At 40.3% G+C, this 13947-nt stretch overlaps 1 protein-coding gene across 1 annotated transcript in view; it reads left to right on the top strand.

The window, feature by feature from the left end:
* ANKFY1 (ankyrin repeat and FYVE domain containing 1) overlaps positions 1 to 13947 on the top strand; it is a 31652-nt gene that overhangs the window by 5127 nt on the left and 12578 nt on the right. Inside the window, exons 3-13 of the mRNA XM_009094666.4 lie at positions 1325 to 1443; positions 3742 to 3877; positions 5342 to 5465; positions 6677 to 6826; positions 7308 to 7473; positions 9500 to 9704; positions 10437 to 10505; positions 11231 to 11430; positions 11847 to 11944; positions 12325 to 12550; positions 13501 to 13599. Of these exons, the coding sequence (XP_009092914.1) occupies positions 1325 to 1443; positions 3742 to 3877; positions 5342 to 5465; positions 6677 to 6826; positions 7308 to 7473; positions 9500 to 9704; positions 10437 to 10505; positions 11231 to 11430; positions 11847 to 11944; positions 12325 to 12550; positions 13501 to 13599 (1592 nt within the window). The remainder of the gene's footprint in view (positions 1 to 1324; positions 1444 to 3741; positions 3878 to 5341; positions 5466 to 6676; positions 6827 to 7307; positions 7474 to 9499; positions 9705 to 10436; positions 10506 to 11230; positions 11431 to 11846; positions 11945 to 12324; positions 12551 to 13500; positions 13600 to 13947) is intronic.

Below are 13947 nucleotides of genomic sequence, written 5' to 3'. Positions count from 1 at the left end.
CTTGAACTGAGAGCTCTAAGCAGAAGTTCATCTCAGACAAGTTCAGAGAAAACTAACCACAGTCACTGTCAGCAGCAAAGCTCACTTTGAAGAGGAGGAGTTTTGAACTGAACCATGCTCAGTTGATGGATTAATTACACAATGTGTCCAGAAAAACTGTTCCTTTCTTGAAAGGCTTTGTCCTAAAACATTTTCAGTGCTGTATTCCTGTTGTGTGTGAAGAAGCCTGATTAATTTGGCTTGTCTGGTTATATTAGTGGTGTATGTGACTTAGTGATACACTGTATTTTTGAATCTCAGCACAAAATTATGGTTAATAGTTTCTTTTCCATAGGCACACTAAGGATCCCTTCCATATTCTAGATCCCTGAGCTGATTAAGTTCTGAGACTGCTACGATATTTATCAGTTTCTTTGCTGTTACTGAAAGCAAAGCCAATATAGTAAAGGAGTTTAGTCATGTAAGGGAAAATCTATTTTAGTTAAAATTTCCTTGCACCAGCATCTCATCATGAGCCTGAGAAAAGGCTCTGTGCCTGCAAGAACTTCCTGTAGCCTGGTGGGTAAAAGATTTGTTAGGCAGTATATGTCAGAAGAGTTGGAGTACTTTATTTCTGTTCAACTTCTTAGCTTTAAAGGCATTGAATAGTTGTCTCAAAGGGCCTACATATCACAGAATGAGAAAGGTAGCAGGTCCCAGTGCAGGTTTCATTAAGTAACTTCTCTGTGTGTGCTGTAGTTTATAGCAGTGCTTTGATTTGGAAAATGGTCTGGAAAGCACACCTACACGGTCAGAACATTTGCAAGCCATGGGATTTCAAAATGAGCAGGCCAAATGGATAACCTGGTATAAAGGGTCAGGATGAAATGGGTGTTCTTGACAGCTGCTCTGCTGGGAACTGGGGATTCTGCCTTGCACTTGGCCTCCTGTCAAACAGCATTGTTCTCTGGCTGGTCTTGCCTGAAAGCATTGGTGCTCAGCTGACAGTATTAGTATGTACACTGTGGCATAAATATTTAACTTCAAGATTGTTGGCTTTTCCTAACTTCTACAATAATTCTCTTCCAGTTTATTTTGAAATGGTTTAAAAAACCAAGCCCAACCAAGCACCTGAAATATGAATGACTCGTATTTCTCTCTAGAAAAATAGGAATTGTCATTTGGCAACATGTTCTACTTAACCAATTGTGTTTTAATGTCTCAAACAATTTGAACCTGAATGTGGATACCCAGATATAGATACCATGGAGATGCTGAATCTATACATACCTAAGTGCAGGAGAAGTCTGCATAATACGTGTTTGGGTTTTTTTTCTCCTCTCAGTGATCTGAAGATAAAGGTTGGGGACAAGCACATCCGTGCTCACAAATTTGTCTTGGCGGCGCGCAGCGATACGTGGAGCCTTGCCAACCTTGCCTCAACAGAGGAGCTGGATCTGTCAGGTCAGTCACTGCTGAGTAATGTGATGCCTCAGTTGTCTTTAGGGTGACTTGTGAAAGGGCCTGTTGGTAGAAGGGTACTTAAGTGCCTTCTAGTCTCCTGCTGTGCACTAAAAGTGGTGCTTAATCTGTTTATAACCGAGCTCTCTCTCTGGAGTGGTAGTGAGCTTGTGAACTGGGTGCTAGGGGTAGTTAAATCAATAACCTGCCTTCTTTCTCTTTAACAAACAGCAGTTGAGATTGGTGGCCTGTTTGTCTTTTCTAGAGTCAACTAAACATAATGAAAAACAAATCTGTATGGAGGAGCTTGACTTCTTCCTTTTGAGGAAGGACAGGGCTTTTTGAGGTAGTGTGCATAATTTCTCTGAAGCGTGTCATGGAAATACCTTGCTGCTTGTTAACATAGTGTGTGTGGGAAGTGAATGCAAGTACTGATGTGTTATTGAAATTGTTTGCTTTGGCACTTTGATACCTTTGTAAAACAGGTGAGGAAGAGAAATTTTCTAACAGACCATCTTCTACATGAGTGTTTGTTCTGTTGTAGCTGTTTCTTGCATGTACTTACACTGGGCAGTGCTTCTGCAGATTGAACCTGTCAGAAGGCTTTTCTGTACTTAACAGTGTAGGAGAGCCTTATACAATTAATTTGTGAGCAATAAAACCAGGTATGAAGTTAAGCAGGCTTGTTGACTGGCATGTTGAATATTAAGCATTGGCTTCACGTTCTGCACTTAACCTTATAGTAAATTCCAAGTGCAAACTGGAAAGTAGCAAGTCACAGCAAGCTGCTTTTGTGGGACATCACAGGCTTCCTTGTAGCACAACTGGTGGATCTTTCTGCAGCCACAAGAAAACAGATGCCAAGGAGTTTTGAAACTGCTGTGCTAACAAAAATTATTACTAAAAAGCTCTTATGTTAATTACAGTGTCATTACAAGTGGCAGTCCAAAGCATTTCTAGCTCCACATCTAAGCTAGTCTGAATCTCAAATGTAGCTGTAGTCTTATGTGTTTAACAAAGCAAACACTGCTTAAATACATGGTAGTAAATGATACTTTCCACTGTAAAATTGCATTATTGATTTTAAAAAAAATTGATAAATGGCACAAGGATTAGCTTATGGAGTAGCTGGAGGAAGATACAAGCTGTTCCCTGCAAATTGTTTTCTTAAGGGGTTCTCTTAAGAATTTGCAGGCTAAGACTGCCTGAATCTTATCTTCAGAATGCAGGCAGCATTTGAGATTGAGCACTTTTAGAGTTCATGTAATCTGTAGAATTTTCTAATCTTTAAAAGAGTAGAAAGAGATGAACACATGTTCTCTTATTGAGAGGGAGAAAATGCACTCTTACCTCTGCCAAGGCAGAACTGATAGTACATCTCAAGTAGGCTTTCTGATTGTTGGAGTTTGGCAAAAAAAAACTTGTCTTACTAAAACCTTGTGATTCCTGAGAGGCAGTCTGCATGCCAAGTACTTCTACTACTCTGCAGATAATCTGGGCCAGCCCTCCATCTAAAGGAGATGTTTTAGGATGGATTTTTCAGGTTCTTTAAGGTTTGTAATTCAAAATATTTTTTTAAAGAGCAAAACAGCTCAAAGGACTAAGGTTAATTTTTAAAATGGATGGAATTGATCTGACCTTCTGAAGTTATTCTTATCTACATCCTTGTAAGATGGATTGTCATTTTAATTGTGAGTGACAAAGGTCCTTGGCCACTGGGCTTATGTAGTGTCCCATGGTTTTGGGATTTTCTGGTTTTCCCACTGTGTGAAAACATCAGTTTGTGATCAGTCTTGTAAAGACTGAAATCTAACCAGCTTCTTAACTGGCTTTTTTGCACTTCTAGAAATGGCTAGGAGCAGTTTGAAGTGCTTTGTAGTTACTACCAGTGAAACAAGATGTAAGTACCTTTGTTGGAATGCAGCAGTTCACAACATATGGCTGTTAAATTAAATGGGGCTTTGTTCTTGTCAGGTGTGGATGTGCATTAGGCCATATGTGAAGGACCAAGGACTTCATAAGGGCCCCTAAATATGCAGCATTGGTGTAGCAGGTAGATGTTACAGTGCTCCCTGCATTCTGCACAGTGTCACAGTGTAAGAAGGTTTTCCTGCTTGGTGCCAGCACTGTTACTCAACTTCTGACCAGTTTCACTTGTTTTGACATTTTGAACAAAGTACAGTTTCAAAACAAGACTATCTTTTTATGGTAGCTGTGACTTTTAGAAGTCAAAAGAATAGCAACTGCTAGGACAGGTGATTTGTTTTAGTATTTTATTAATCCTGTTGTTCCCTGTACCAGATGCTGACCCAGAGGTAACCATGGCAATGCTGAGGTGGATCTACACAGATGAACTTGAGCTAAGAGAAGATGATATCTTCTTGACAGAGCTCATGAAATTAGCTAATAAATTTCAGCTCCAGCTGCTTAGGGAAAGGTGAGTCTTAGTAAACACACTTGAACTCTTAAACCTTGTTTGAACAGAGATAAGATGATAGCTGCTAGCAGTAGGATAAAATTATGCTTTTTCAAAGTCTTGAGCTTTTAATAATATAGCATGTCATTCAGTTTATCAGGGGAAATGAAGCATTGCACTAGAGTTAAACTGTAGCAGACTTCTCATAGGTTTTATGTTCACTTTTCAGTTTTTCTCACAGCCAAACTAATAACCCTACTCATGTGTTGAGAGAAGATCAGTAGGATAGCATCAGGTTCAGGAGAGTTGCAAGAAAGAAATTGTTAAAGAATGCTAGGCTGAATCAGTGACAATTAATTTGCAGTATTAAAGTGGCAGAGGTGAAATTTTTGTAACTTCTGTGCAACCTTTCTTCAGAAATAAGGTTAGTGTAACAGTATGATGCTTTCCCAGTCTGAGACTATGATTACACTGTGGCACTAAGGGCTAGGTTGTTATCTTGAACTCTTTAGAGTGTTCTGAACCATTTAGAGTTAGTGAGAAGCCTGAATGTACAAATTGAAACCTCATCAAGTTGTGTACAACTTCAAAGCCTTCAATTTAGTCAAAGTACCCTTTGATAGAATAATCCTTTGCCCAAGGGATGTCTGTAACAGTACATGACATTCATAAGCAGTGATTTGTGTGCCTTCAATGCAAAGCAACTAAATTGCTGTCAAGTGTTCTGACCAGAGGAGTTGAAATCTGTAAGGCCAATGCTAAAACTGCTTCAAGCCTTGTAGCAGCCTGAAAGCTGCCCTTATGTTGTATTATAAATTTAGCAGTTGTCTGGTCAGTAGTGCAGTGACAGCTCCATGTATATGATGCCATTCATAATTATGAGATGTTTTTGTAGGTATAGAATCACTGAATAATGGACATGTTTAGGCTGGAGAAGACCACTAAGAGTAGCCAACAGCCCAGAACTGCCAAGTCCATCATTAACCATATCCCCAGGTGCCACATCTGTTAAACACACACATCTACACATCTGTTAAATCCCTGCAGGATGGTGACTCCACCCCTGCCCCGGGCAGCTGTGCCAGTGCCTGACTACCCTTGCAGTGAAGACATTTTCCTAATATCCAACCTCAACAGCCCCTGCCTGTGATCACTGTAGTACATCTTCCCTGCTTCACAGCAGTGAATGAACTGCAGTTTGTGTCCTTGGGAGAGCTGGGGTGGATCTCTACTTGCAGACTCCTGCAGTGTGGTGTTATCATGGGACCTTGGGTAAGTGGATTCTGATAGAAGTCTGCTCTTAGGGGAGGTGTCCACTAGGGCTGCTGATGAAAGTATGTTTATGCAGTTCAGCCTTCTAGTAAAGCAAGTCCATGCCATATTCTACCAGCATCTAAAAAACAGTGTTAGGACTCTGTTACAGCATGGGAGAGTAATTAAGTAAAGCTTTTTGATTACTGACCACTGGCTTTTCTGTTTTGACAGATGTGAAAAAGGAGTGATGTCACTGGTTAATGTCAGGAACTGCATTCGTTTCTATCAGACTGCTGAGGAGCTCAGTGCCAGCACCCTCCTCAACTACTGTGCTGAGATCATTGCTAGCCACTGGGTGAGTCCTGGCACAAGGAAGCAAGATGAGAAATGTTTGCACATTAGAGAAACTCAGTGGTAGAATTTTGTTTACCTTACCACGCTGTCTAACCTCTGTTAGTTGGTCAATTGTCTTGAGAATGTCTTGGTGGGGAAGAGTAACTTCTACCCAAAGACTTGTTCTGTTCATTGGAAATACTTCACTGTACAAAGTGTTTCAGTTTCCTAAACATGAAGAAGATAGAAGGGACTGTCTCCTAATAAACAAGAGGGTTGTTTATCAAATCTGGGCTTCAAAGTGTTTATAAGTTCATCCATAGTTGGTCTCTGTCTACAGATCACAAATCCCAGGCCTGCTTTTATTTCTAAAAATAGTTCATGGAACCTAGGGCAATTTATCTTCTGTAATGGAGAGAGAGGCAGCCAGTCTTGCAACCAACTTGGAAGTTTCACTTGCTCTGATCTCTTATTTTGAAGAAAGTTTGAGTAACTGAATAATGAATTAGCCTTTAAAATAAGACCTGTCAACAGTAGACTTTAGGAGGGGCTTTAGGTTATTCTAAATCTCAAATTCATACTCTAGATATGGAGGTTTCTTTCCTTGGCTAATTTGAAGGCAGAAGGAAGTGTTTTGGTATGTTAATATATTAAAAAGATGATTATACGTGAACTGTGAGTCAACAGTTATAACTCTTGACTTTCTTCTTGACTCCTAAATTTTGATGCTTACCTCTACCTGGAAATGCAGTTGCTTCTGTTTAGTCAAATGAGCACTTACTCAGACCTAAGATCTTTTTATTCCTAAGCTTCTGTTTACTTTCATTAATAATTTTATGAATCTTCATTATAATAATATATTCATAATTTTATGAGCCTTCAATAGTTGTAGGACTTTTTTAAAGAGTTAAGAATAAGTTAATAGATGAATATTTTAAAGACTAGATGTTAATCCACCATAGGAGCATTAAAATGCTGCTTTTCCATGTCCGTAGACAAAAAGAAATAAAAATTTCATAAACTGATCTTGAAATGAAAATGCAAGATTTATAACTGCCTAATTGTTTCTTCCTAATCTTAAAAGACTATCTGGGATTGTTCTTGCCAAAATGTTATCAAAATTGAACTTTTAACTGAACTTGTTTTGTGAACTTGAGAATTACATTGTGCAATGTCTTGTCTATAAATAAAACATGAGTGTTGCTTACCCTTCTCTTTTTTAATTGCTCCTAGGATGACCTGCGTAAAGAAGACTTCAGCAGCATGAGTGCTCAACTGTTGTATAAAATGTTCAAGTCCAAGACAGAATATCCCTTGCATAAGGCCATTAAAGTTGAGAGAGAAGATGTAGTCTTTTTGTATCTCATTGAAATGGATTCTCAGGTATAGTCAGACTGACTTGATCTATCTAGATGTTTTAAATAACTAGTTCCTAAGTACCACTCTGAACCTTGTTAGGGATTTTTGTCACTAATTCTTATTTGCGTGTTTAGCATTGCCACAGCTACTTCTGTATCTGTAATGGAGATCTGTCTAGCAGTAGCTACACAAGGACATCATTTAGAAGTGATTCATAATGCTTAAAACATCTTGCATGCAACAGAATATATCTAATAAAATCCATTAGCTGATATTGCTATGCCCATTTAAAGCTGAGAGGTTATAATAGACAACTCTGCTGCTTCATGGCAGTTCAGTAAAAATAATTTCCATGAACAGCTTTTCTGTTGAAAGCTGAAGTAACAGGTGTTTGCTTGCTTGGATGAAAAGTCCAGACAACTAGCAAATAAATTGTCCCCCATCAAAGGGCAGGGAGTAATTATTCAAATACTTTTAGTGCCAGTTGGCTGTGTTTGTGTTGTAGCTTCCTGGGAAGCTCAATGAACTGGATCACAATGGAGATCTGGCTCTGGACCTAGCCCTGGCCCAAAGATTGGAGAGTATTGCAACTACACTGGTCAACTACAAGGCTGATGTAGATAGGGCAGACAAGAGAGGCTGGAGTCTGCTCCATAAAGCCATCCAGAGAGGTAAGTAGATGGGATATTAAGCTTTGTTAAGTTCCAGTTGTTCCCTGTGTGGAATACATATTTTAAAGTCTATTCCTGTGTCATGTTTTAGTTGACATTGCAGTTAGAAAATTGTAGTAAAGTATGAACTTTGTCCTGTTTTTTTTTTTTGTTTGTTTTGGTTTTGTTTTGTTTTGTTTTAGACATAAAAGCAAACAGACTATTATTTGAGATCTGAGAACCAGTCTAGTTGCTGACTGGGGAAACTTATGCTGTGTGATATCCAGGTGAAATCTATTATAACATTGCCTGCTAAAAGAAGAAATATAGGGAGACACTGGGAATATTCTACTTTGACAGTATTCTTTCTGACAAATAGTTGAATTGAGCACCACAACATAAGGGTCACCGAGATGAAGTCTTTTCCTAGACTTGGGTTGAATGCAGCATATGGCTCTTTGAGATGTGGTTAATAGTGAGGGTCCTCACTACTGCACAGCAGTTTCAGAAGAGGAAAATCTGGCTGAAAGAAGATGAGGAGCAAGTTGAGCTACTTCTGTCCAGCCTAGATATTTTCAAAGCTCCAGTGCAGTTATCAGAGTTGAGTCTGAGTACAACTACATGATTATATTGAGCTGCTCTCCACCTTAGAGTGGAAAATGCATCTTGTGAGAGCTGGAGCACAGCAGGTTCTGGTTGCCATGGCCACAATACTCTGAAGGGTTTGGATCAGCAGCATCTTGGCCTGTGGTCAAAGTGTGGTAAAAATCTGCAGCAAACACCTTGTGCAGCTCCTTGTTTCTGCAATGTCTTTGGCAGCTCTGTTCCAGAAAGTTTATTTCTAACACCAAACTGTCTCAGACCCCTAGAAGTAAAGGAAGAAGTTGGGATCTGTATTTTAAGCTCACAAAATTTTAATTAATCTCCTAAATGTCTGAACAGGGTAATACTGGCATCTGATCCTGTGAGTGAGACTTGAGCTGCAGGAGTAGGAGACATTGTGGGCATAGGTCAGTGTGTGATGGCTGCAGCCCTATAAAACACTGGATTTTCAGCAGGCTGCTCTTCATTCTTAATTCTGGCATTGGTCTCTAGTTCTAATGTCTGCTTTCAGTCTGAGCTAGAGCTCTGAGAATGAACACTTGCTTTTCAGTAACCACAGCTTCAGTGAATTAATCACAGTTAACAATCACATGTTCTGGAAAGCAAACTGTCTGCACTTGCCACATGATTCTTACTACTTATGATCACTGAAAAGTGGGGGAATGTGATATGGAAATGAGAAAATGGGACTTTTGTTTTTGTTGACAGAGATAATCCAGCACTATAGATTGTAACACTGTTCTTTGTTCTCCAGTCTTGCATTCAGACCAAGCAAATGTAAAAATGTCTGTGCAAAGTAGCCTTTAAAGCAGGGGCAGCCAGTGTTTTCCTGAAGTTATTCTTTGCTTTGTTGTTTCAAGTTCAAGGTTTCATGTGTTGATGTGGATCTAGTCAAGAAGGAGTTCTTGGGAATGCTGTGCATGGTGGGTCTGCACTGCTAAAGCCCTTACCCTGGATGTATACGAGGGCCTGAATTTCCAAGAGCAAAGGCAGTGTTATTACTTGTTTATGTAGTAAGACTCCACAGACTGACTTGAACTGGAAATTTTTGACTAGTGCCTTGGAATAGTACTTTTTGTTCAAGAAATTCTTGTGTGTTTAGTAGCACAGTTTGCCCAATGTTTGATTAAAGCAACAATGGATATATCTTTCATAGAGGAACGAGCAAAGTCAGTATCTCTATTACAATAAGCTGGTGTGAGAACTTGAGTCACAGATAACCTGTGGGCAAAACATTTTTTTCAAGGGCTTGTTTTGAAATATTTTAATCCTGACTTTGCTGTGAAGCATTGTTGAAGTTGCCTGTTGCTGAGGCATTCTAGGAGCAGATATTGTGTTGGAATGAATGTATGGTATGGAGAGAAGTCACGTGTACCCATTTCCTGAAGTATAAAATATATAGGCTACATATATCCATTAATAACCTTGTTTTGTTTCCCAAAAGGAGATAAATTTGCTGCAAACTTTCTCATCAAAAATGGTGCCCGTGTGAATGCTGCTACACTGGGAGACCAGGACACTCCTCTGCACCTTGTGGCATCCTACAGCCCCAAGAAGCACTCCCCAGATGTCATGGCAGAGATGGCACAGATTGCACAGTCCCTCCTGCAGGCAGGAGCCAATCCAAACATGCAAGACAGCAAAGGCAGGTAAATACTGGGGGAAGTAAAGTGCTGCCAGTGTAACAAACAGTGCTGTGGTGCTCAGATGCAACCTCCTAAGAGCCTGGTCAGGTCTTTCAGCAAAGGACAGCTGATGCTGGAAGCAGGAATGTATTTACCCAGTTTGAGCCCTGTTGGTAGCACTCAAAGTAGAAAGCTGTGCAGGCTGAATGGTACCTTGTCATGGCAAATTAAACATAGCCCAGGTACAGAAAGCTGGGGTGAGTGATAGTGTTAGAACACATGGCACACAGTTAAACTGCCTTTATTGAGTCACTGAATGGTAAAAGCTAACTAAGATGACTAATAATATACCTGAAGCTGTCAGGGAAACCAAAATGTTCTCAAAAATGCCACTTTCTGCAGTATGTTTGTCTGAAGTGTAGGGCCTGTAAGCTTTTTCACAAGTTAGGTTAGGCTGGCAAGCAATATTTATATATTTATAAAATAATATAGAAGACTTGGAATGTATCAGCTGCATAGTTCTGTTAGGTGAAGCTATTGTGCTTCTTCCTTTAAAGTTACCTCTTACATTAGTGAGTTCCTTTCTAGCAGATTAATTAGAGTCATGTTCACTAAAAGTTTAGATTTCTCTTTAAGGAGTGCTTGTGCCTTCTCCTTTGAGCAGAGATGAAAGCCTGTAGTTCTCTAGGGGCACATTGGTGGCTGGGGCCAAAGTCTGGAGTGTCTCACTGTAACTGTTCTCTGCTCCAATTCCAGGACCCCCTTGCATGTGTCCATTGTGGTCAGGAATGAGCCTGTGTTCAGCCAGCTCCTGCAGTGCAAGCAGTAAGTCTCACATGAATGTAAAATGTGCTAAAGTTACCTTGTACAGTGAAGATCTGAAGACTGTTCTAACAACTCTTCTGTGCCTTTTTGCCTTGTAATAAGACTAGTAAGAACTTGGGATGCAAAAGTGTAAAGGCTTTGCATAAGTGAGATGCTAAAACCATATCAGAAGCTGTGTAAATTTTTGCCCTAGTGTAAAGAAGCAGCAAACTGCATCTCTATGTTTTTCAGAGAGGCTGAAATAATTCCAGAGGTGAAGGTTGATTTGTAGTGGAGCTAAAAGGAGTAATAACACTCTTGAAGTATCTCAATATATTCTTGAGTTTAACTTGGGTTCTCCTTAGAGGTGACTTCTTAGGGTGGTGAAGCAGAAGACTTCATTTGACTCAGTTTCATTGCAGCTGAATTTGCAGTTCTTGTACACTGCTTGCTCAAGGGAATTTGCCTCTGTTACACTTAGTGGGAGCCCAACTTTGCCAGGGATTCTGCACTTCCCTAGGAGCAATGAGCTTGAATCTCGTTGTCACTGAAAGGTGCTGTGCTTGTTTCAGAGTATTCACAAATTCTCTGAAGTAACTGGAGCTGCAGTAGGCTTCTTGGCAAGCAAAAGTTGTCAGAGAGGTATGAGATGAGCTAGTACAGCTGTTCAGACACTTGGAACTTCAGCTGTGTTGGAAAGCCACTTTTTAAGGTATAAATTGGGGAACACTAACTCTTATTTTCAGACTAGACTTGGAGCTGAAGGATCATGAAGGCAGCACAGCTCTGTGGCTTGCAGTCCAGTACATCACTGTATCATCTGATCAGTCTGTGAACCCTTTTGAGGATGCCCCTGTTGTGAATGGAACCTCCTTTGATGAGAACAGTTTTGCAGCAAGGTTGATCCAGCGAGGCAGCAATACAGATGCTCCAGACACAGTAACAGGTAAACCAGAGGTTTGTATTTCTTTGTAGGTGGAAGGCTTGTGTGTTAATTGCTTAATGCTGACTGCACTTGGAGGAGCTGCATGAGGTTTCAGCAGCAATTGCTCCATAATAAATGCTAGGTGGTAGTTGCTTTACCCAGAGCTGGTGCACTGACAAGCTGAGATGGACTCACAGGAAGTGACAGAAAATCTGGACTCATTGCCAGGTTCTGTTACCCTCTTTACAATTTCAAGGTGTGTCATCACTAAATGGAAGTGCATGTGACACTTGGAAGGGGGCTACTATTAACCCTAGTACCAAGGGTTTTCCTAGTTGACTCCAAAGTGTAATGGTGTAAGGTAGTGGGGAAGGTGTTAGCACACTTGTTAGTATCAAAGTGTGCTTGGAATAACAGTGTTCATGGTTTTTCTTTAGGAAACTGCTTGCTTCAGAGAGCAGCTGGTGCAGGAAATGAGGCAGCTTCTCTCTTCCTAGCAACTCATGGAGCAAAAGTCAACCACCAAAACAAATGGGTAAAAGCAGAAACTTAGTCTGAAAGTTTCCTTACTTCTCTTCAAAAATAAGATAGTAAAGGTCTCTTATAGCTAAACCATAGCTTAAAGCAAGTTGGACCATTTTGTGAACCTTTGCATATTTTCAGGTATTTGCTAGTGACTGCTTGCGTCTTTGTGGCATTGTTCTTTAACCAGTTATGTTAACATGCTTTTAGCACTTCCTGCAGTGCCTGGTGTAATAAAATCCTTAGTAAAAACTAACTCATGTAGTTTGGAACTCCTAATGAGCTTTAGCTACTAGGAGTAAAACTGCTCACACCAGCTCTTATAGTTTTAATAGTTTAAAGCTGCTTCTCTTCATGTCTCAAGCTGTTAACCCAGCACCTTGTTTATTAAAGGGAGAAACCCCACTGCACACAGCCTGCAGGCATGGCCTAGCAAACCTGACAGCAGAACTCCTGCAGCAAGGAGCCAATCCCAACATCCAGACAGCAGAAGCAGTGCTTGGGCAGAAGGATGCATCTGCTCCTCCATCAGCAGAGAATGTTCATCTGCAAACTCCCCTTCACATGGCTATTGCTTACAATCACCCAGATGTGGTGTCAGTCATCCTAGAACAAAAAGGTAGGTGTCCAGACTGTTGATGCTGCAGTGAATTGGTGTGTCAGGATCCACCAAGGATCATCCAAGCTGTTTTGACAAGCTGCTAAGAAAGCATATCTTCCTGTAAACAGTGTTTAAGTGTAGCAATTAATAAACTGGCTAACTAGTCTTAAACTCAAATTATCTGCTTGTTAAAACAAGAAAACTATTTTGTCTGTCTGTAAATTCTCCACTGTCGATAATGGACTTGAACAGTTAGTCTCGGGTTTTGTTACAACTGAGATAGCTTCAAAGCATTTGCTTCAGGTGAGTACTGGAAGCAATTTTGGATAAAAGCATTTTTCTGTGGTGAGACTTCTGCCTCCCTCAACTCCTTAGTAAGAGGACTTTATACAGAGCAGTGCTGGTATTATTGTAGAGTTGAGACTTGAGTGCTCAAATACCAGCAGATGAGTTCATTAAATGCTACTACTCAGCTTCTTTCTAGCAGCAGGAAGGGAATTAGCTGAAGCAGGGCCAATTTTGTCTCCTACCATAAGTGGGATTTAGAAGGAAGTAGGTAAACTGGGGTAAATATTGCCCATCCCAGTAGGTGAACTGGGGTAAATATTGCCCATCCCAGGTAAATATTGCCCATCCCAGACTGCACCTGGAGCCTCCACTCTTCATTCTCAGAGCTTTGTATATGCCACTCTGTTTGGAATTGCAGCTAGGAAGGGACAGGTTAAGCCTCTTAGCTAGAAAATTGTTTTTTTTTTCTTGGTGTATGTATTGAGATCAGTCAGTAGTGGCAATATGGTCTGAATCCTAGACAGTGTCACATCAGAGAAGCTGATGTGCTTTGCTCAGATCTTACAAACTGACTGCTAGAGGAACAGCCTAGTTCAAAATGTGACATTGCTGCTGCAGCTTTCAGTGTGTGACTGCAGCTCAAGTACAAGAATGCCCTAATTCCTTATGCTTTCTTGTAGCTAATGCTCTTCATGCTACCAACAACTTGCAAATTATTCCTGACTTTAGTCTGAAGGACTCGAGAGACCAGACTGTGCTGGGACTGGCTCTTTGGACAGGTATGTGCCTTCAGGATGTGAAGCTACAATGTGAATAAGATTTTCTTAAAGATAAAACAGCTGCTGTGTGTTCATGTTCAGGCTTGTGCTGCTGGGAGGAGTTGTCAAGGAGAGCTTTAGATGGTTCTTCATATTTTAAAATTACTGTTCACATATGACTTAGTGAAAGATTTCTAGTCCTACAGCTTTTGCCCAGAACTGTACTTGCCCTTTAGTGGAATTCTTCCTCTGTGAACTCCCTGATAGTTTTCATATCAGATCACTGTATTGTCTGTGCACATGAACTTTGTTCTATTAGTCTCAATGTGTCTGTTTTATAGAACTGAAGGTAGAATACTAATGAGCTTG

The sequence above is a fragment of the Serinus canaria genome, chromosome 19, assembly GCF_022539315.1.
Source record: "Serinus canaria isolate serCan28SL12 chromosome 19, serCan2020, whole genome shotgun sequence".
In the NCBI taxonomy this organism is placed as follows: Eukaryota; Metazoa; Chordata; class Aves; order Passeriformes; family Fringillidae; genus Serinus; species Serinus canaria.
The sequence above is the reverse complement of the archived record's forward strand: the minus strand, read 5'-3'. Positions and strand labels throughout refer to the sequence as shown.